A 20,944-nucleotide genomic window follows, 5' to 3' on the forward strand; every position below is an offset into this window, starting at 1 on the left:
GCTGAAATACGTCTAAATATGCCACATAATCAATAATGCTATACATTCTAAGTACGTAAAATAATGTTGTTGGTGAGAGAATAATAGCAAAGTCGTAAATTATGTATTCTCTATATTTCAATGGTTTGTCGGATTTAAAAGAAACCACATGTCACAAACGAACCATTCGGTCAGGTAAGATGATTTTAAAGTTGTTGCAACGACTCGATTGTGTACGCTTAAGGTGGCCGGCCGCAGTCGCCAGTCGCAGTACACTGGTACAATGGAAAAGCATTCATCTCAACTCCTATCTGCGTCTGTGTCCGTTGCGGCCGCGCCAGGATTGCTATAGTCTATGCGCGTCTGGTTCATGAGCAGCCTAGGCTACTCGAGACGCAACCATTGAGCTTTAAACATACCTGGAGAGCAGGGAACCGAACCCTAACCCGTACCTAGTTCGGTACGCCGTATCGTCGACTAACCCGCCTAACCCGGCTAACTGGGTTAATGTGGTTACAGTAATACGATGAAAACCATAGTTGTAACCATGATTAACTTGGCCGTGCCGAATTCGCGAGCTTTTGCCGACGCACAGTGTGAGATTATGGACAAAAATCACTCGACAGCGCAAATCTTGACCGATTTCAATTTTTTTTTTTAAATACTCGTAAAGGACTCAGCAATAACGGAGCACTGCAATAAAACCAGTACCTGTTAGTCTAATCTATAGAAAACACTATTTAGCATAACATAACATAAAAATATAAATAAATAAATTTGCAGATTAAAGATATTAAAAATTAATTTTTTGTAAACTTAATATTAACTCGGCGGGAGGCGCTACTGGATAAAATCTACCACAGAGGAGCTAGTTGCGAAAATATGAAGATTGTTTGAGTTTTTGTTACAATTTGTAAAGAACTTTCATAAATATTTTAAGATATTTCATAAATTTTGTTTGATTCTTAAAACACTGTACTTTAACATAAAAATTATAAAGTTAAAAAACAATATTCTGAAACTGTGGTTTTTTACGTTTCAATTTTGTGTATTTTTGACCCGGTGGCGACAACTTGTGTTACAATATGGGGTGTGCCTCCCGCCGGGTTAACTATAAAATAAAAAATTTACTTTTAATTTACAAATTTTTTATTTTAAATAAACTGTAAAGCTGATTTAAATCTTATATTTTTAAATTATATTATAAAATTAGTTACCATAAAATATTATATTCTAATTACTCTGAATTATAATTATTAAAAAATTATTTTAAAATTTTTATATTAAAAATAAAATCAAAACTAATGAAATTGAAATATAATTTAAAAATATAAGATTTAAATCAGCTATACAGTTTATTTAAAACATAAATTATGTAAATGTAAAATAATTTCTTTATTTTACAGCTAATATTAAGTTTACAAAAAAATAGTTTTTAATATCTTTAATCTGCATAATTTATGTTTTCATGTTATGTTATGCTAAACAGTGTTTACTATAGACTAGACCAACAGATATGGTTTTTATTGCAGTGCTCCGTTATTGCTGAATCCTTTACGAGTATTTAAAACAAAAATTTATTGAAATCGATCAGGATTTGCGCTGTCGGCCGATTTCTGTCTAAAATCTCACACCGTCGCGACTGTGCGGGTTTACGACCCAGTTATTCAGTGTTTCGGCAGTACCTGCCGCACGGACGAGACCGACTATCGACCAGATGACGAGACTTTTGCCTATTGTCTAACGATTTGGTGTCGAAAATATTTGAATGCTTGAAAATATTAAACAATGGAAACTATAAGGCGAAACGCTTACACGGTTGTAGAAGATATTGATGCTAAAAGATATTGGTGCTGAGTAATTCTTGAAGTTTAAGAAATAAAGTATAAATTCCGTTTCTAACAACCCTCTAAAATTAATCAATCCTGCACGGATTATATACTCGTATATTTTAAACATTGTGTATTCATTTGATCTGAATATGTATTGCCTGTACATTCACATATCACTGACTTGCCTTAAGTGACTGTCTAGTCTAGGCTAGACTGCCTTACTTTACTAGTATCCCGATCGTAGCGGGTTAATCCGGTTATTTAGGTTCTTTCTAGAATTTAAGAACCGTTCCCTCGCGGTTAGTATGGGTTACAGAAACCTTCCTTGGTTACCCGGGTAAGGGTTAGGGTTACACGGCGTTTCGGATCCTTGCTAGAGAGTGAACAGAAGTGGGAAAAAATAGAGGCGACAGCGGTCCGAGAAAAATAGAAGATAAGCGGTGAACCTATCCTTCTTTCTATTATCCCCCTCAGTCTGTACTACCTGTGTTATGTATGTATGTTGTGCGCGGGCAACTTCACTCACATGCACTATACATCCATAGCCTGTTGTAAAACAGAGATAGGTTCACCCGTTATCTTCCCACTTTCTCGGACCGGCCGGCATTGCTCTGTTCACTCTCCAGGTATATTTAGAGCTCAATGGACGCAACACAATGCCATGAGTGTCTGTTTTCCGCCATAACGGCAGAATCTCCTAGTCGTACTGCGGCTGTCGCACGACTCCTCCAGAAGCAGTCTACCGACTGGCCGCGCTGCGATCCATCGCCATAATGGGACAGAATTCCCAGAAGTAAGGAAACAAGTCAGAATTCAAAACTTATGGAATTATGTTTTTATATATTTCTTGTAAACTAATAATATGAGCTCTGATAAAAAAGGTAAAAATATCATGGCGGCTACATCTGACCTGTGTGTAAACAGATGTCAAAGTTTGTTTGTGCAGAATTTTAAATCGAGTGTATTAAAGTTTGGTGATATAAAAAAAATGTTTTGGGGTTCGAAATGAGTACTATCAATTCTGCAATGTAATAGCAAATAATTAGTTACCTACAGTTCTGATCCCATAAGAAACGCATTGAAAAAATATCAGTAATTATCGGTTTTTTAGTTACCTTCCGCGAACTTCCGAGCAAATTTATTTTCTGTTGTATAATCAACATATATTTGTCCTTGCAACTGCGAAAACAAGATTTGTTAATATTTGCCAATAATGGAGTAATTACCTGCATTCTATATCGTACAGTAGGGCTGAATCCCAAGAAATGGGGCAAAAATGCAACATCCCATTTTTCACACCGAAAATGTCGAATATTATTAAGGAAGTTCATAAAAAAGTGTTAATATACAACTCGTACAAAGGTTTTTTTTTAAAAATTAACATGAATAATTCCAATAAATCTAAAAAAAAATGATAAATATGCATACTATGAAAAGGGCAGAAATATTTGTAAACCTGTATCCATGTTATCCCGGTACCAATATACTAAATAGGTACTGTTCACAAAGTGTAAATAGATTCCTACGAAATTATACAATATTTGGACAAACTTCCAATTGGCCAATTGCATGAAGGGACCCAAAGGCCAGAAATAAGGGTTTTAAAAAGTATAAAAAAGATTGTACACTCAAAATATTCTCATTGCAATACAAACGAAGATAATTTAAACTCTTTATCTATTCCTTCAGATCCAGTACCAGATAGCTTTCTAGGTATCTTTGCCAAAAAAAAAAACAAAAAACTTTTTTTATAACGTAGCTTGACAAGATTCGACATTTTAATTGGAAAAAGTGGCATGCTGAATTTTGTCTCTATTCTTGGGATGGACGCCCACCGTGCGTTGGGATCATAGCGGGCTCAGAGCCAAGCGGGAATTCATTCGTTATTTCTGATTGGTAATTTCATATATTTTCGAGAACGTTTCAACAACATCTGTTTGCCAGCATTTCTAAATGACAATTAAGATCGTAGCGCTGTCTTTAATAATAAACAGAGCAAGATGTACATGGGTCATTCCACGTCAACCGGATTCCCGTCGAGTCCAAAAATTGGGGAAACGTAGACGAACTTGTGAGGGCTTAAATTGTTCGTCTGCACATGTACTTTCGAAAGGAAGTTGGCATTTTGAAAAATTCATTATGGCGGATCTCATATGGCGGCTACAAAATTCAAAGTGGCGGATTGAACATGGCGGACCAAAATTTTGAAAAATTTTGTACTTTCATGTAAATTTTCATGTAGGGGTTCTTTGGGTCTCTCTTTACGAATCCGCTGTTAGATTTCAAAATTCAAAATGGCAGATTCGATACCAACGCGACGGCCGGGAATGCGAGGGCCTGTTGTGACCCAACCGACACCCAAGCGTAACGACACCGTGCGCATTCCGATTGCCACAATCGAACGGCCGAAATCCAGCACCACCGCGTAAGGGATCTCGGAATCGTACCGAGAACCGTCAGCCTATGATGAAACACCCAAAAGCCGGCCAAACACGGAGACCTCGATGGTCCCCGCTTCACCCCGATTAGAGTATAAGAACCATGTACGAGCAATGACAGCTCAGACTCTATACGCGACTCACGTGTGATTGTTACAGTCTCTGTGTAACCCAGATCGAGACAGAATAAACCTTGTTTAACCCTACGGTGAGTCCTAACTCTTTAACCGGCCAACAATATTACCCTCGGTTTGGAACCGAGTATACTCGTCCCGGCACCTTCATCCGAGTATTCGGAGCCCGTCGAACGGCAACAGCGAAGGATGACAAAGGAACACCGTGAGATTCTCAGGGAAAATCTCGACCCAGGCACCTTCCACAACAAGCCCTTGAATGGGTGGTGTTCTAGGAGAGTACAAAGCAAACAGGCGGAAATAAAGTGAAGTAGATGGTTACTTCCTGTTCAGTTTTAAAATTTTTTCTTTGCGGATCCATCATATTGGATGTGCCATTTTAATGTTTGACAATCCGATCGCATATTCTTAATTAGATAAGTCTTGTCATTCTTTTCGTTTGCTGATAAATAATCCTTCATATTTTACGCATCTTGTACTCGTACAATGATTATAAGTTCTGTTGCATCAGATAATTTTCAAAATTTTCAAAACTTTGATTCACCTTGTTCCATCCGCCATTTTTAATTTTGGAAATCTGACAGGGGGTTCGTAAAGAGAGAGCCAAAGGACCCGTACATGCAAATTTACATGAAAATTGAAATTTTTTTCAAAATTTTGGTCCGTCAGGTTTCATCCGCCATTTTGAATTTTGAAAATCTAGCTACAGATACGTGATCAGTGGCCTCAAAAACCCCGAATAATTATTTCATAATAATTTCGGGTAACTTACATTATTTTGGAACAAAATCTTGGGTGTATAGCCGCCATATTGAATCCGCCATTTTGAATTCGTCAATTCTCAAATCAGATTCGTAATCGGCGACTGCGATTCGTAATCACTTCACTTTGAAGCCATTCGAGTCATTTTCGGATTTTTATTAATAGTATTATTCAACTATCTCCCAATTTCGCAGATTGTAGCCGCCATATTGGATCCACCATATTGAATGTTTCAAAATGTCAACTTCCTTTCGAAAGTACATGTGCAGACAAACAATTTAAGTCCTCACACGTTCGTCTACGTTTCCCCAAATTTTGGCCTCGAAGATGATCCGGTTGACGTGGAATGACCCATATATATAAAAAGAAGGCCAGTCTTTCACTCTCTTCGACGATCCTCGAGACCTCATACAACAATAGACCCTTTCAAGTGCTCGAAAAGGGCCGCAGTCGCCGGCCGCACATTGGAACGGCCACCTTCATACTTAGAGACATGGGCCCACTCATTACTTTGCGGCTTCGGTAGTATCTACCCCAGCGCTGTCCAGTATGTAGTAGTAGCATTGGCTCACTGTAGCGACGTGTGTCACTAATACACACGTCAGGGAGCGCGTAGGCGCCTCTTCAGCGTCACGCGGCATCCCTGACGGCGCGAACGGGAGTGGGAGAACCTCGAGATCACTAGTGCTCGATCTTGGACAGCGCTGATCTACCCATATGGTGGGGGGCCTGGCACATTATGTACCCTTGAACCTAATCAAACACAATACGACGTTTAAAGGGACAAAAAACCGATCAAGATGCATGGATATAACTATACCCAAATCAAGGAACTTTCTTAGTTTCCAGTGCTTAAAATATGATACATCGAAACAAATGATCTAGAATTACAGGATTATATATGAAGCATTGGCAGCAAAAACGGACAAACCCATATTTTTTTCGAAATTGAGTTAGTAGCTAAAAATGTAATTATTGTAGTAAATGTTGAGTTACTAGCTAATAATATATTTATTGTAGTAAATATTGAGTTAGTAGCAGTAATGTATAAGCTGTACTAATAATTTAAAATAGGGAAAATTATATTTGTTTTCAATGTGGGTTAGTCCGCTTTTGCTCTCAATGCCTCATACAGGGTGTCCCACTAAGGAGTGGACAGCGCGATATCTCTTAAAGTATTGTCGATAAAAATATAAAAAAATAGGGAATTGCATGGTTCGAGGTGGCCCATTTATTAGCGCGAACGAATTTTGTTTTCGATTATTATTTTAAAAGATACGATGGTCAAGTTCGGTTTTTCAAATGGAACTATTTTTTTTGAAGACCTGAGTTGATAGTGCGTTCCAAGACAAATTCAATAAGCTTTAATGTATACACTTTATTTGCACTGGTTTTTAAGATATTGCGCTTGCAAATTTACTGATTTTCACTGCAAGAATCCCCTCTGGAATGGCAAAAACCGGGGGCGGTCTTACTGGCCCCACGGGTGGCACTGCCTGTTGAAATGGATACTTACCTGCCAAAGGTCTACGCCAGAAATTGCAGGCCCAAAGACTGGACAATTCTTTTCCGTCAGAAATGCTACTTAGGTAGGTACATCTGCGGTATCGAGAAGCGCATCGTTACTTTTATTTCGCACTTGCTTCTACGCTCGGATGGCCGGTTCTTTTGGGAGGGATGCAAGTTGGATTGGTTAGGTTAGAAGGAGTGAAAGTTGCTAGACTAAATTTCAACCATAGGGAGCAGATTGTATCAGAACCAATCGGATTTACATCCCTCACAAAAGAACCGGCCATCCGAGCGTAGAAGCAAGTGCGAAATAAAAATAACTATGCGCTTCTCGATACCGCAGATGTACCTACCTAAGTAGCATTTCTGACGGAAAAGAATTGTCCAGCCTTTGGGCCTGCCATTTCTGGCGTAGACCTTTGGCAGGTAAGTATCCATTTCAACAGGCAGTGTCACCCGTGGCGCCAGTAAGACCGCCCCCGGTTTTTGCCATTCCAGAGGGGTTTCTTGCAGTGAAAATCAGTAAATTTGCAAGCGCAATATCTTAAAAACCAGTGGAAATAAAGTGTATACATTAAAGCTTATTGAATTTGTCTTGGAACGCACTATCAACTCAGGTCTTCAAAAAAAATAGTTCCATTTGAAAAACCGAACTTGACCATCGTATCTTTTAAAATAATAATCGAAAACAAAATTCGTTCGCGCTAATAAATGGGCCCCCTCGAACCATGCAATTCCCTATTTTTTTTATATTTTTATCGACAATACTTTAAGAGATATCGCGCTGTCCACTCCTTAGTGGGACACCCTGTATAATGCTAGTAGATTTACTCATCAATTCGATGTTTGAATCTGTTATCTCCTGTTGCTTCGCCTTAGTCCTTTTCTTATCCTTTAAAAAAATTATATCTTCAAGCGACGTGGACCTGGTTATCACCACCTTCAAACGGCACACTGAAAACATATGTAACGCACGTGTATTTTTGTTTCACTTAATTTGAGCCTAGTTAGGTCAATGTACCTTGCTCGGTTTTCTGTCCCTTTAAATGAAATATTGTGATTATTTAGGGCAGAGGTGCTCAGTCGGGAACCGTAGACCTCCCTTGGTTTTGGGACCCGGGTTCGAACCGAGTGTGGAATCCTTACGTTGCTAACCAGAGCATGGGGTGGGGGAAATGCAGTAGTGTGCCTGATACGAGCCTGCATGCGCATGCAGACTTGCAGTTACCCCGACCCGCTACTCTGGTTAGCAACGTACCAGTTTCGCGCCCGGTTATTACTCGGGTCCCAGAACCTGAGGAGATCTAGGGCTCCCGACTGGGCAAACCTGTGGTAGATACTACCAAGCGCAAGTAGTGATAGTCCCATGCTTCTACGTATAACTCTATACCAGAGGTGCACAAAGAGCCGCTCGGCGGGTGTGACTGCAGGACTGTATATACGGGCAGGCTCGTCCCCCTCTCCTCCCTGCGACCGGCTCTTTGTGCACTCTTTGTAAAATCTTTAACAATTTTTCCTGACCAAACCCCTTCGTTTGCGACATATAGCTTCTTTCAAACTTCTTCCCTTCTCAAAGCGCAGAATACGTTGATGTAGAAATAATTTAATATTAATTTTCAATATTATAAACAATTTTCCGGACACTTTTTCTTAACGAATCCACTGATCCAGAAGTGTAGATTCACTCCTAAGAGCCACGACTAATATTTTTTTTACACACTGTACATGATGTTGAAAAAGTGATGCTCGCTGCTTTTAGGGACGAATCTATACGTCTGGATCGGGGGAGATTCGTAAAAAAATGCTGCAAAATTGTTTATAACATTGAAAATTAATGTTAATTCCTTTTTCATTAATTATATTCTGCTCGTTGAAAGGAGACAAAGTCTAAAAGGAACTATGTGTCGGAAACGAGCCATTTTCTTAAAAAAGGATGATGAAGTTTTGGCATGCATAAAATGATCCATGTATTTGATGAATCCATTTTTTACGTTTTCCAGAAAATGGTACGTCTACGACATATGGTTCCTTTTTATTTTGTTCTCCTTTCAGCGAACAAAATGTGTTGACGTAAAAAAATTTAACATTCAAAGCAGTGGCCATTACTTTTTTAACACCCCGTACATACTTATCTGTTAACTTTCCTTGTCAATCTGTTATGAGACCAATTCTTGGCTTACTGCTTCAGCCGATTCAAATTTAACAGGACACTATTGATTTAAAGGATTTTCATATAATATACATATGCCATTGAAATTTTAAAGTGGTCACGTTGATTGCTTTATTTCTACGCAAGAGACAAATCAGATATTTTCAAACAAAAACATAGTATTTTTCAGTACATAACTTAATGTAGTCAATAACATCGACATCGCTGAAAAGGGCAGTTAGATGGATAGACTAGACACTTATCCATACAATAAACACTTGCTCCATCCTTTCCAGCTATTTCTCCGATTGCATCACATATGTCCCTGTTAGAAAAGTACAAAAAAGTCTTATTATTTCAAAACATTTTATCATCCTTAACTATATAACTTAGGTAATCAAAAAATTCATATTTACAATAACAACATATATTTATTTTCATGGAGTTTCACTAGTCATTTCTGTCTCCGTGTATCACATGACACATATGGTGCATGACTGAGGTCTTATACAATACAGGTTGTATAAATAACTATCACACATATATACTACATGAAAAAAAAAAAATTTTGTGGAGGTCAATTTATTTAGAAGTTAGAGTTATCTTATAAATAACCATATATAAATAAAATTATTCATATATACATATATATAAACGCATCTAAATAATCTTGCAAATAAATATTTATTTAATAAATAAAATAAATTAAATCGAATAGTGCCAAATCATGGAAATTAAAATTTTTAAAAACGTCGGCACTGTAAGATAATAAAGCTTATCCAGTAAAAACTTAAAAAATATATAATAAACAAACTTTCTCTTCCAGATTCTACACTTAATCGACTTATATTTATACATATGTATATTAATTTACAATTTAAGTTTTGAAAAACGCATGTAAATAAAAATTAATCAAAACGGTTACACATGAGAACTGTTCAAAATTGTATTTGCTTATTACTTAGTTGTATAGATTACAATAAAACTAGGTATTTCATAATAAAAATTAGTGGTAATCGAAATTTTTGGATAATTCTCAGTAGAGATGTTCCGACTAGCCGACTAGCCGATTATTCGGCCCCCAAGAAGCTGACTAAGTAGTCGCCAACTAGTCACCGATTACAAAAGTAACCAGATAATCGGCTTAACTAACTAGTCGGCCACTAGTCGGTACATCTTTAATAGCAAAGTTATAAAACTTGTTAGAAAATGAGAAAAAAATGGGTAAGTAGGTATTCACAAAAAGGGAGCGAAGCAATCGGCCTTTTTGTCGACTACAAAAATACTACTATAAACGAATACATTATCAGACTCTGTTTTGACACGCCAAAAAATTTGTAATAAAATTGTATTTCAAATAATTTTGTCATTTTCGGCATTTTTTGGGGGAGATAATGAAATAAATGGAAAATTCAATATGAATCCTGATATTGTACAACTCTTAACGGAAAAAGTTGAATATTTTTTTGAAGAGCCGTGGTACGCAACATCTTGCCGAACGACGTTTTCCACGATGTTTACCCTCGTGGCTGTACCGTTTGACCTAGAACAGGCATGCCCAACCATTCGTTTTCAGAGCGCGGGCGCACATTCGAGCTGGACTCGGACTCGAGCTCCGAGTCGATTCAAGGGCAAGCCAGTCCACCAACGGAGTGGGGAGCAGCTAGAGTAGTGGAAGCGGAGCGTTTGTATGTGTAATACACAGGCCGCCGAAAGGGTTTCCCTAAAGGGTCCTCCAGACGCTGATAAATGTTGCAGTGAAACATTGATATATCCATCGTGTATCTTGCTCACCCTCCTGGCTGGTGAGGAAGATGCCAGTTTCATGAAACCTGTATCATAAAGCATGTATCAATGTTTCATGCAACATTTATCAGCGTCTGGAGGACCCTTAAAGTCGTGTTCAGATATATTCGTGGGTGAGTTTCGTGAGGGGTTTCTCTCGCCATATCACTTGCCTGCCTCGGTGCTCCTCTTGTCAACGTATTCTGACTCGCTCTCGCCTTCGCAAAACAAGAGTGAGCCAGAAGTGGTGGGGTTAGCGCTAAGCTTCTGACGTGTAGACCAAACCGAGTTCTTAACGTAGAAATACATACATCAGAATAGGTGTGCGTTAGGTCCGAAAAAATTCATGAGTTTTATTGGTCAGAACATTGATTCTTTCTCGATAGCTTCATCTCGTATTGGTCTACGCATAGCTTCATAACGCACACAAATATTACGCTATGAATATAGAGCAGCCACGGTTATCTGAAAAACCGTGTGCAGGTAATTAGGGTACGGGACCAGTTATCAACGCCTGTTAACGTGTACTCGGGTGTCCCTCAGGGATCGCATATTGGTCCCCTCTTATTCCTACTTTTTATAAATGACCTCAAAGAGGTATTCCAGGATTTCCAGGACTGCAAATTTCTTATGTATGCCGACTATCTTAAAATATTTCGCACTATTTTTGTGGCCTGGACGTGGGTAAGATGCCAGATGACCTCAGTAGGTTCGAGCAGTGGAGTGCCGCCAATAAGATGCAGCTAAATACGGCGAAATGTGTTGTATTGAAGCTATCAGTGACTAAGGTAGGTGAAGTCTGCGACCTTGAAGTGTTTACGACTAGGCTAGATTTCCGTAACCACTATCGGAATATTACTTGTAAGACGATGAAATCCCTACGGTTTATTGCCCGATTTGGAAAGCACTTCAGACAGATCAAATCACTGAAGTTGTTATACGTTGCACTTGTCAGACCGCAGGTAGAATATGCGTCGGTAAATTGGAGCTCAAGGCATAAGCAATACGTTAGCTTAATTGAAAGGGTCCAGCATAAATTCCTCAGGCTGGCCTTGAGGGCAACTGGTAGCCCTATGCGGTTCTATGACCGTGACTATGGTCCTGCCTTACAGAAAACAAGGCTCACTACGCTTAGCGACCGTCGGGTCTGTTCCGATCTGTTGTTTCTGTTTAAAGTTATTCACGGTCAGATTAAGTGTCATGAGCTCGTGGTATCGGTACGTTTTCATGCCCCACAACGGCCATTGCGTCCGAGATCCCTTAAAGTAGGATCTCCTACCTGCGATTGGTCGCAGCGATTTAACCCAGCGACTGGGCCTAGGCTGAATCTCCTTGCCTGCCTCCAGGGGTGTGCGGGTAGCCGACTTTTCGGGCTCGGGACGGGCCGGAAACTTACGAAAGTATCGCGATCCCGCCCGACCCCACCCGAAATTTTCCGACCGGTCCCGCGGGACAGGGACCCGAGCCTCGGGACGATCCGCACACTCCTACCTGCGACCAAGTCCATTGCCACAGTGGGGCAGAATCCCAAGAAACAAGGAAACGAGTCAGAATTCAAAAGTTGGGGGAGGATTATGTATTTTTATATATTTATGATAATAATAATAATAAATCGTGTTTATTCTTTTATAATATTTGATGCAACGCAGTGGAGTTAGAAATGCAACGTACAGAATGGGCGAGGCTCGGCGTCGCTGTTATTCATGCCTGACCCGAATATTTCTTGTAAATTAATAATATGTGCTCCTAAAAAAAGTAAAAACCCAAAAAGAAGACCCAAAAAGAAGCCAGAAATAAAGATTTTAAAAATTATAGAAAAGAATGTAGCTAAAAATATTCTATCTTCCCAATGGCCCACCTTCTCTCACATCTGAATACGTCAGCGCGCGCTTTTGTTTTAATATTCCAACGCGTGTTTATATTCGAGAGATACGGGATTGGTCTCGAATTTGACCTGAGGACGAAGCAGGGCGGCATGACATGCATACCTGTAAAGTGGTTCCAAGTGCCACATTTTGTGTGTGTGGGTGACGAGTGTCTAAAATGTCGACGGAGTTGCAGCTTTCGACTGCGTAGGGCAATAAATTGATCGAGGATAAGTCAATTATGATTGTAAGAGCAAAAACTACAAGAATTACGGAGGGAAAGCAAATGTGTAGAGAGAAGTATCAATTAATTTAAACAGAACAGGTGCGGCATTTTTCTTCTTTCTTTATTATTTCCATTTATGTTTATTTATTCTTTCATCATACATGAGGCACTTACAGCCAAAGGGGTGCAAGTGACATTTTTTAATCTTTTGAATTAAGAACAGAAGTAGATAGTTAACCCTCGGTTGTTACACCTACTTTTTCTATCGCCGTTGTCACACTGGGTCAATTTGACCCTGCCAATTTTCAATCAGTTGTTATTTAAAAACTATTTGTTAAATTAAGTCTCAAAGTTCTGAGATAAAGTTTGAACATTGTAGGATACATGCCCATTGTTGAAAGTTGACACATAAAATGTCATCATGTTTAAAAAAGAATAAGAGTTCCGACAAAAAGGTTTTTTGCTTAAAATTGTATTCTTTTATATCACCAAAAATTAAAACACGCGATTTAAAATTCTGCACGAAAAATACATATAATCATAGACACGTGTTTGCACACAGATCAGAAGTAGACGTCATGATATTTTTTACCGCTTTTAGGTGCTCATATTAGTAGTCAACAGGTAACATAAAAATACATTCTCCCATATCTTTCAAATTCTGATTTCTTTCCTTATTTCTTGGGATTCTATCACACTGTGGCAATGGGTCGCAGTGCGGGTGGTCGCTAGACTCCCTCCGGGAGAAGTCTACCGACCGGTGGTCGCAATGCCCAGGCTGCGACTAGGTATAATGGGAAACAGACCCTCATCGCATTGTGTTGTCTCTCGAGTAGCCTAGGCTGGTACTCAAACAGACTCGCTTCAGGCTCCTACGTCTGGCGTAAACCCGACGATCGCAGTCGCTTGTAGGAGAACAGATACATGCTTTCCCACTGCACCAGTATACTGCGACCAGTCGCTGCGACCAATCGCGGGTAGGAGATCCCGCCTTTATGCAGTCGAAGGATCCAGACTATTATCATTACACTGCTGATCCTATAAACCGTGCCATGGAGAAGGTAAATCAGTGCTTCGCTGACATAGACCTGTTTTCTATATCGCTCGATTCGTTCCGGAATCAATTGTTTAGCCGACTTCTTGTATAATTTGTTACCTACGTTGCTGCAAATTATGCTGTAGCATGCAGACTGTTTTATTTCTTTTGTATTTACCTGTTTATATTTCGTATTCTAAAGTGTTTTCCCATTGATAATAATAATATTAATAGTAATAATAATAATAATTTTTATCTCTCGGAATAACATATGAAAACATTATTTAACATCTTGTAAATCAGTTGTATAAACGTTACTTGTTCAATTCTTATTAAGATCCTTAGAGCATATAGACATGGAAGTCTCATTGAGAGCTCGAAACTGTAGCCAACATCACGCGAGAGAGAAAGATATGTGCGAGCGAGAGAAGTACAGAATCCTAATCGACCGTAATGCGCATGCGCCGATATCGTGCGAGAGAAAAAATCATCGTCTGAACGCGAGAAGCATAGGAAGCCGATTTATCTCGGTTACCGCACAACACACAATATTGGCATGGCATTCTTTAATTTCAACTCGATACATATAACCGTTCTTCAAAAGGTAAGTACGAGCGTAAACAACGAAAATCATAGTAACCGCGGATCTTCTCTCTCTCACACCAATTCGCACATGTCTTTCTCTCTCGCGTGATGTTGGCGACAGTTTCGAGGGTAGGAAACATAAGGCAATGAGACCTCCATGTATATATGCTCTAAGATAAAATCATAAGTGACGATTTCATTGTTTTTTTATCAGTTTTGTCACGTTTTTTGTAACGCTATAAATTGGGGATATTATAAATAATAAAGATATGTGTTTGATGTCCTTCTTTTCGCCAGTTATACAGGTTTAATGGAATAATGTTCTTATTTAAAATTCATGTGGCATTTAAAAATTAAAAACTAAAACATCACGGAAGTCATGTCACGATTTGTAAAACGCTTTAAATGGAGGTTATTTAAAAAGTGTTTGGTGTCCTTCTTTTCTACATTTGTCCAGGTTGAATGGAATACTGTTCGAATATTAAATTCATGTTGTGTTTTAAAATAATAACCAAAAAATCATGGAAGCCATTGTTTTTAATGGACAAGTTCATTGGAACGCTTTAAAATAGGGTTATTGCAAATCATAAAGATGCGGTAAAGATTACGATTTGGTCTGGGTTAGTTACGGTTATTTTTTTAATATAATTGCTATTTTTATTCGGCATTCTACCCTATACCTATTAAATCATAAGTGACGATTTCATTGTTTTTTTATCGATTTTGTCACGTTCTTTCTAACGCTTTAAAAAGGGGCTATTGTAAATCATACAGATGCGGTAAAGATCACGGTTAGGTCGCTATATTTTTATTCGTGATTAATTCAATTTTTTCGACCACTTTTTATAGGTTTTTAAAGGTTTGTCCCTTTTACACAGTCGAACAAAATGAAACTTTTTTCTGTTCCGCAATATCCACTGGGTAATTCTTGTAGAGTTTGTCGCCCTGAACCCCGAATCCGCAAGCAGAATTGCTCTATCACCCTCAGTTTTTGAAAAAACATGAGTTTTTGTAAAAACACACGATTTTGGGCAAAACTAAGGTATTACGTGAAAACTAAGAACGCTACAAAGTTCAACTTACAATTAGTCTCAAAAGATAGAAGAAAGTTGCCTGAATATATCAGTGTATATAGGTATTAAATTTGAATGTTCTGAATGGTTGTAAATAACCATCAAAGTTTGAAAAAGTGTCGATGTGCATGGTTTCCACGCAATATTATTTCACTGACCGTGACCGCGACCGTAACCAAAATTATATCGGTCTCGACTCTCTGTACGATACTTAATCCAAAATTTACTAGGTATCGTTAAATTACACCGGACTTGCCTACATGATAAAATCCATTGTTTTCACTATATCCACTGTAATTCAGTGTGCTATAGAGACACTCATGCGCAAAAATCACATAAAACACAGAATCATACCACCCAAAAAAAAAAATATCAGAGCTCCTATACTAAAACGTGAGGTGATTAGGTGGTGTGAAGTCTTTTTCATCCGGCGAACAGTTCAATATATTTATACCGAATTATTCAGCGGTGGGAAAGAGACAGCCCTGAAGAGTACTCGATTATGACTCGTAGCTAACTGCCCTGTTGGTGCATTCCCAGCGTTTGTTCCCACCGAAAATGAGGCAAGGTATTAACACAAAAGAGAAAATACTGAATACAGAGGGTAGATATTTTAGAATTTTTATAATAAAAGTTGCATGGGAAGAAGTTATATTAGAACGTGTTGGAACATGCGACATCTTCCATTCTGCCGGACAAACACGAAAGCTTAGAGACATCTACTCTATGCCTATTCTATGGTTCTTCACCGAATTCCGTTCTTCTTGTAAAGGCGCTTGCCTCGTTAACACACGTGTATCTTCAGAAATCGAGCAGAGATTGTATCCGAGCACACGTTCTCAGTAAATATACTCAGTATTCTTTATCACCAATGGCATGTAAGTTCCCAGCCCCTCCCAATCCCGCAAGTCCAGCCAGATCGTCGCAATTCAGTTGGATAGAAAGTTTCAACACAACGTTTATTAAAAAAGGTTCCCTAAGATAAAGTAAAGTAGAGTAAGCACTAGACTATTAGGTACTATTTTTATTTAACATTATAATATCATATTCTTTATATGCTTATTTAATAAAATGTATGAAAATCATAACATAAGTAATTAATAGTTTCATAAGAAGTATTGAGCAGAAAAGAGAACTTGTCAAGAATAATACGTAAATAACATTTTTTTATAACTTACATGACTCGAAATACATAAAAATTCTATAATATCTACGGAGGTAAATATTACAAATAAATAACACATTCAGAATATCAATTTAACTGTAATAATTATTTAATATGGTTGTAGTACTATTCATTCAATAGTATTCAGTATTTGTTACAACGATTGAGAACTTTTTTAATATTGATGAACAAAATATCTGTTCCTGCTATAGAAATTTTTTTATTTTCATATTTTAAAAGTTCTATTCCAAATAAAACTTTTATTTTCAAGAACTTTTTTTTATCGGTTCTCATGGGAACTTATAAAGTTATAATGTGAGGACATTTTTTAAAATAAGTTCCACGGTCCATGTTTTAAATAGAACCTATTGAAATTTTTCAGAACTCTTTCGATCCCTGTGGGAAACGACTCGATCTGCCTACGCGTGAAGTAAACCGATGTTGGCGTCCGCGGTTCGCGTTGTCAATACGAGTGACTCGCATCTCAGCGTCGATCGTTACTTCGCGGTTGACTACCTCATTCACTTCGGGTTGTTAAAACAAAAGCAGATTTGAGTCTATCGATGGACCCTCGCATCCTCTTCTCATTGATCCGAAATACAAAATTTGTGTCGTTACGTTTTACCGTTGTGAGCTGCTTATAACAAAGGTTGCTTTCTAATCCTCTTTAATCACCGTGTGTGTTCCTACTAGGACAATTGGTAACGCCTTAACCCAGCTGTCAGTATCGTGACATTTTATCGCGGGCTGCAACTGTCGATGCAACCTTTCCACCATACTGTTCGCTTAAGGGTAATACGCGCACGTTCGGATATACTTCGTGCATAGTAATTTGCACAATTCTTTGATCAATCCCGATTCGAACTGACGTCCTTGATCGGATGTAATTTTAAGTGGCACACCGAACGAGCGATCTATGTGGGCAGGAAAGCTGAAGCAGCGGCCGATGCTTCCATATCCGAGATAGGAACAACTTCAGGCCAACGAGAGAAACGGTCAATACAGGTGAGACTGTCATGTAAATTAGACTATTTTTAACGAAGCTAATTTTGCATTATGCAAATCAATTTTTCATGTAATTTCCTTAATTATGGTCCGAATTATGTCGTTTTCGAGACCACTTTCATTGGGAAAACATGAGGAATCGATTGACGCCACTTTCGCAAAGATCTGATGAGAAATGCAGAATTCAAAATTCGTCAGTGCTTGGTGTCCAACAATGTATAGCCCCTTTTTAAAAAAGTTCCACGGTCCATGTTTTAAATAGAACCTATTGAATTTTTTCAGAACTCTTTCGATCCCTGCGGGAAACGACTCAACCTACCTCGATTTCACTGGTCTCGATTTGAAGGCCCGAAACTCAGCGAGGCGCGTGATTGCTGGCGGCACGGCTTTTGACGACTCTAGCTGGAGTTTCGGATGTCGTCGAGGTAACTCCGAATTACAAACTACTAACATTTTTATTGGTAATGTAGCGGTTTGATCGCTACTTCGCCTCTATATTTGTGAGGCGACATTTCTGTAGTTTCGGTACGCTTGGGTTTTCCCCCGTGGGCCTGGGTGAGTCAGGCTATGGCCACGTACGCATCTGGCGGCTAGACTCGCCCAGATCAGGGTTTTTCCCAGCGCGAGGAAGCGTTTTCGCGCCAAAATTTTCCGCGCATTTTCGGCGTCGCTTGAGGGACGCGGCCCTCTGCAGGGGCTGTATAAATAGTCCTGCAGAGGTGACGCGCGCCCTCACTCACCTGGAACCGCCTGTAGAGGCAACGTCACGCGCCGTATTGCATACAAGTTTTCATCAGTTAACTATATTCAGCAATTTCACATTGTATCGCCTTTTCGCGTATTAAATAGAGTGTGGTGTAAGAGATTATCAATAATCATTTCCTTTACACTCCTAAAATGTAACTTGTACAGTTTATAAGTCTTTCCAATATTTGTTCAGAACGACGCTGTAACCTTGCTGGTCTGAGGTTTACGACTGACCTATCCCTCTGTTTGGGACCGGTATTTAACTTACAAGGAAACATATCGAACCCGAAAATTCTGATTGTAATGAAACTCCGTACGATTGTAGAGTATGTCGGAGTATGTAAGAAACGATTTTTTTCTGGGGAAAAACACTCTAAGGGGGTGAAATCAGCCCCCAAATTTTTAGCGATTTTTCGTTTTTCGAGTATAACTTTGTAACGGTGCAAGGTAGAAGAAAACCGTAAATGGACAAAATGTTCAGTGTTTGATGCCGTATAACGCGCTGCGAAAGAAATGTTTGTACGTCCAACAATTTATAAATAAATTAAAATTTTCGTTATTTTACATATAATTTCTAACCTTGAGGGTTGGGGACGATTTTTTTCCGTGTAAAAGTTATAATTCGCAATGGTTTACTAAAATGTAAAAGGAAACAATTTTGGTTCATTTGTTTATTTGTTTACAAAAATTTTCCGCCTTTGTCCATATTACTACCATCTGCCACTTGACAATCCAGGATTTCGATGAAACTTGGTATACAAGCACACCATTTGGAACTATTCGACAAGTATTTGTCTGTATCGGCGGAAATTCATGTTTACAGGGTGAAACTACTCCCTCAAGATTTAGGGGTGGGAACCTTCTAAAGCCTATAACCGAAAAAGTAATAGACATAGAAAGAAATGTTAAATACAAAAATTACTTGAATTTTTATGAGGAGTAATATAACGGAAGTGCAACGGGAACGAAATCCTAGGTGGCGTCACAGTAGCCGTAAAATGTATAAAGTACGCGTAAAATGTATTTCCAAACAGTAGTTGCACTCCAGGTGTGTCGTTTTCATTTTTTTTTTGTTGTATTTATGGGAACAATGTGTCAACGTTGAGATTGTGCTCGATTAGGAAAATCCAAAATGCAAAGCATTGTCAAGACACATTCCAGCCGACGTTAGGTCGAAAGTAACATTAAAAATCCGATCGGAACGTAACAGAATATACAGGCAAATAGGTATGCAATCAAAAGTGCTACGGATGAATGTACGGCATCAACGAGGGTATCTCTAACAATGTCTTTACATACGTGAATGATTCTCGAAGACAGTATAATCATTACGATACATATTACCACTGGCAATTCTAACAGTATTGCCGTAGAAGAATGTTACACTTCTATGAAGAATGTGCGTGGTAGTGAAAGGCTTCGAAGAAATGATGAAAGCATAAGAACTTGTCGCACCATGCACAACGAATAACAGCTGGCGCTCCACAGAATGCACATTTAGGTGGATCTATGTTTTCTTGATTTTTAAAAGCAATATCCACAGGATGTTCAAACGTCGGTTTACAATTAGTAGGTATGTACCCACTTTTGTACCATCCATACCTGAACAAAGCATTGTATCTTGGTGCAGACAATTGATTGTGAGTTAGTGATTGTAGTTTTATTATATTGTTACGCAAATGCAAATTAACGTCTATGTTGAAAAGGACTACTGTATCTGAAAATTTACTCACGAAGCCTTTCTATACCCGAAATCCGTATACGTCAAGCGGTTGTATCATACCGGTTGTTTTCTTTGGAATAGTGTAAATGGCGACTTGTTTATTGTTGGGAACAAGTTCCAACATAGAAGCTGGACAGTGACCAGTCCAGGAATCTAACAGAAGAGCACTTGAGGTCTGTGTATTAGGTATGTATACGGATTGTTGAACTTATCACATGATCTGCGAATGAAGCTCGGAGACCTGTTAGCGACCGTGACAACGTGTATGTAGTGCGAGGACAAGATATACGTGGCGTCTAAAGGCGGGATCTCCTATCCGCGATTGGTCGCAGCAACTGGTCGCAGTATGCTGGTGCAATGGGAAAGCATATATCTGTTCTCCTACAAGCGACTGCGATCGTCGGGTTTACGCCAGACGTAGGAGCCTGACGCGAGTCTGTTTGAGCACAAGCCTAGGCTACTCGAGAAACAACACAATGCGATGAGGGTCTGTTTCCCATTACAGGGTGTCCCAAAAATGTCGGAGTTTCTTGAAAGGGGTGACTCAGGGGCTGATTTGAAACAACTTTTTCCTTAGCGAAAATACTGTCCGAAGCTTACGTCAACGCGTGCTTTTGTTTGGTAATTTTAGCATGTGCTTATACTCGAGAGATAAGGGATCGGTCTTTAATTTGAAGGAAACACGAAGCAGGCGGGACTACACGCAGTAAACGAGTTACCCCCTTTCTTCCTGTATCTCTCCGCGAGGCGTATTGATGTTGGATATTACTTTTTCATTGCTAGTTCCCAAAAAGTAATCTGGCTAGTCGGCCAAAGCATTTCGCCAGGGTCGGGGTTTATGACCGTATTGTCCTGCGAGTCGGCGGTAGAGAACGATTTGTTTTGGGTAATTTATGGCTTAGCTGGTTCCGTCTCGTAGCTGACGTGAACT

The 20,944-nt window shown here is 39.0% G+C and overlaps 1 protein-coding gene across 1 annotated transcript in view; it reads right to left on the reverse strand.

Annotated features, from left to right (window-relative positions):
- Positions 1-8,616: 8,616 nt before the first annotated feature.
- LOC143372241 (uncharacterized) overlaps positions 8,617-20,944 on the reverse strand; it is a 154,411-nt gene continuing 142,083 nt past the window's right edge. Inside the window, exon 9 of the mRNA XM_076818294.1 lies at positions 8,617-9,128. Coding sequence (XP_076674409.1) covers positions 9,011-9,128 — 118 coding nt within the window. The 3' untranslated portion in view covers positions 8,617-9,010. The remainder of the gene's footprint in view (positions 9,129-20,944) is intronic.

The sequence above is a fragment of the Andrena cerasifolii genome, chromosome 8 (genome assembly GCF_050908995.1).
Source record: "Andrena cerasifolii isolate SP2316 chromosome 8, iyAndCera1_principal, whole genome shotgun sequence".
Taxonomy (NCBI): domain Eukaryota; kingdom Metazoa; phylum Arthropoda; class Insecta; order Hymenoptera; family Andrenidae; genus Andrena; species Andrena cerasifolii.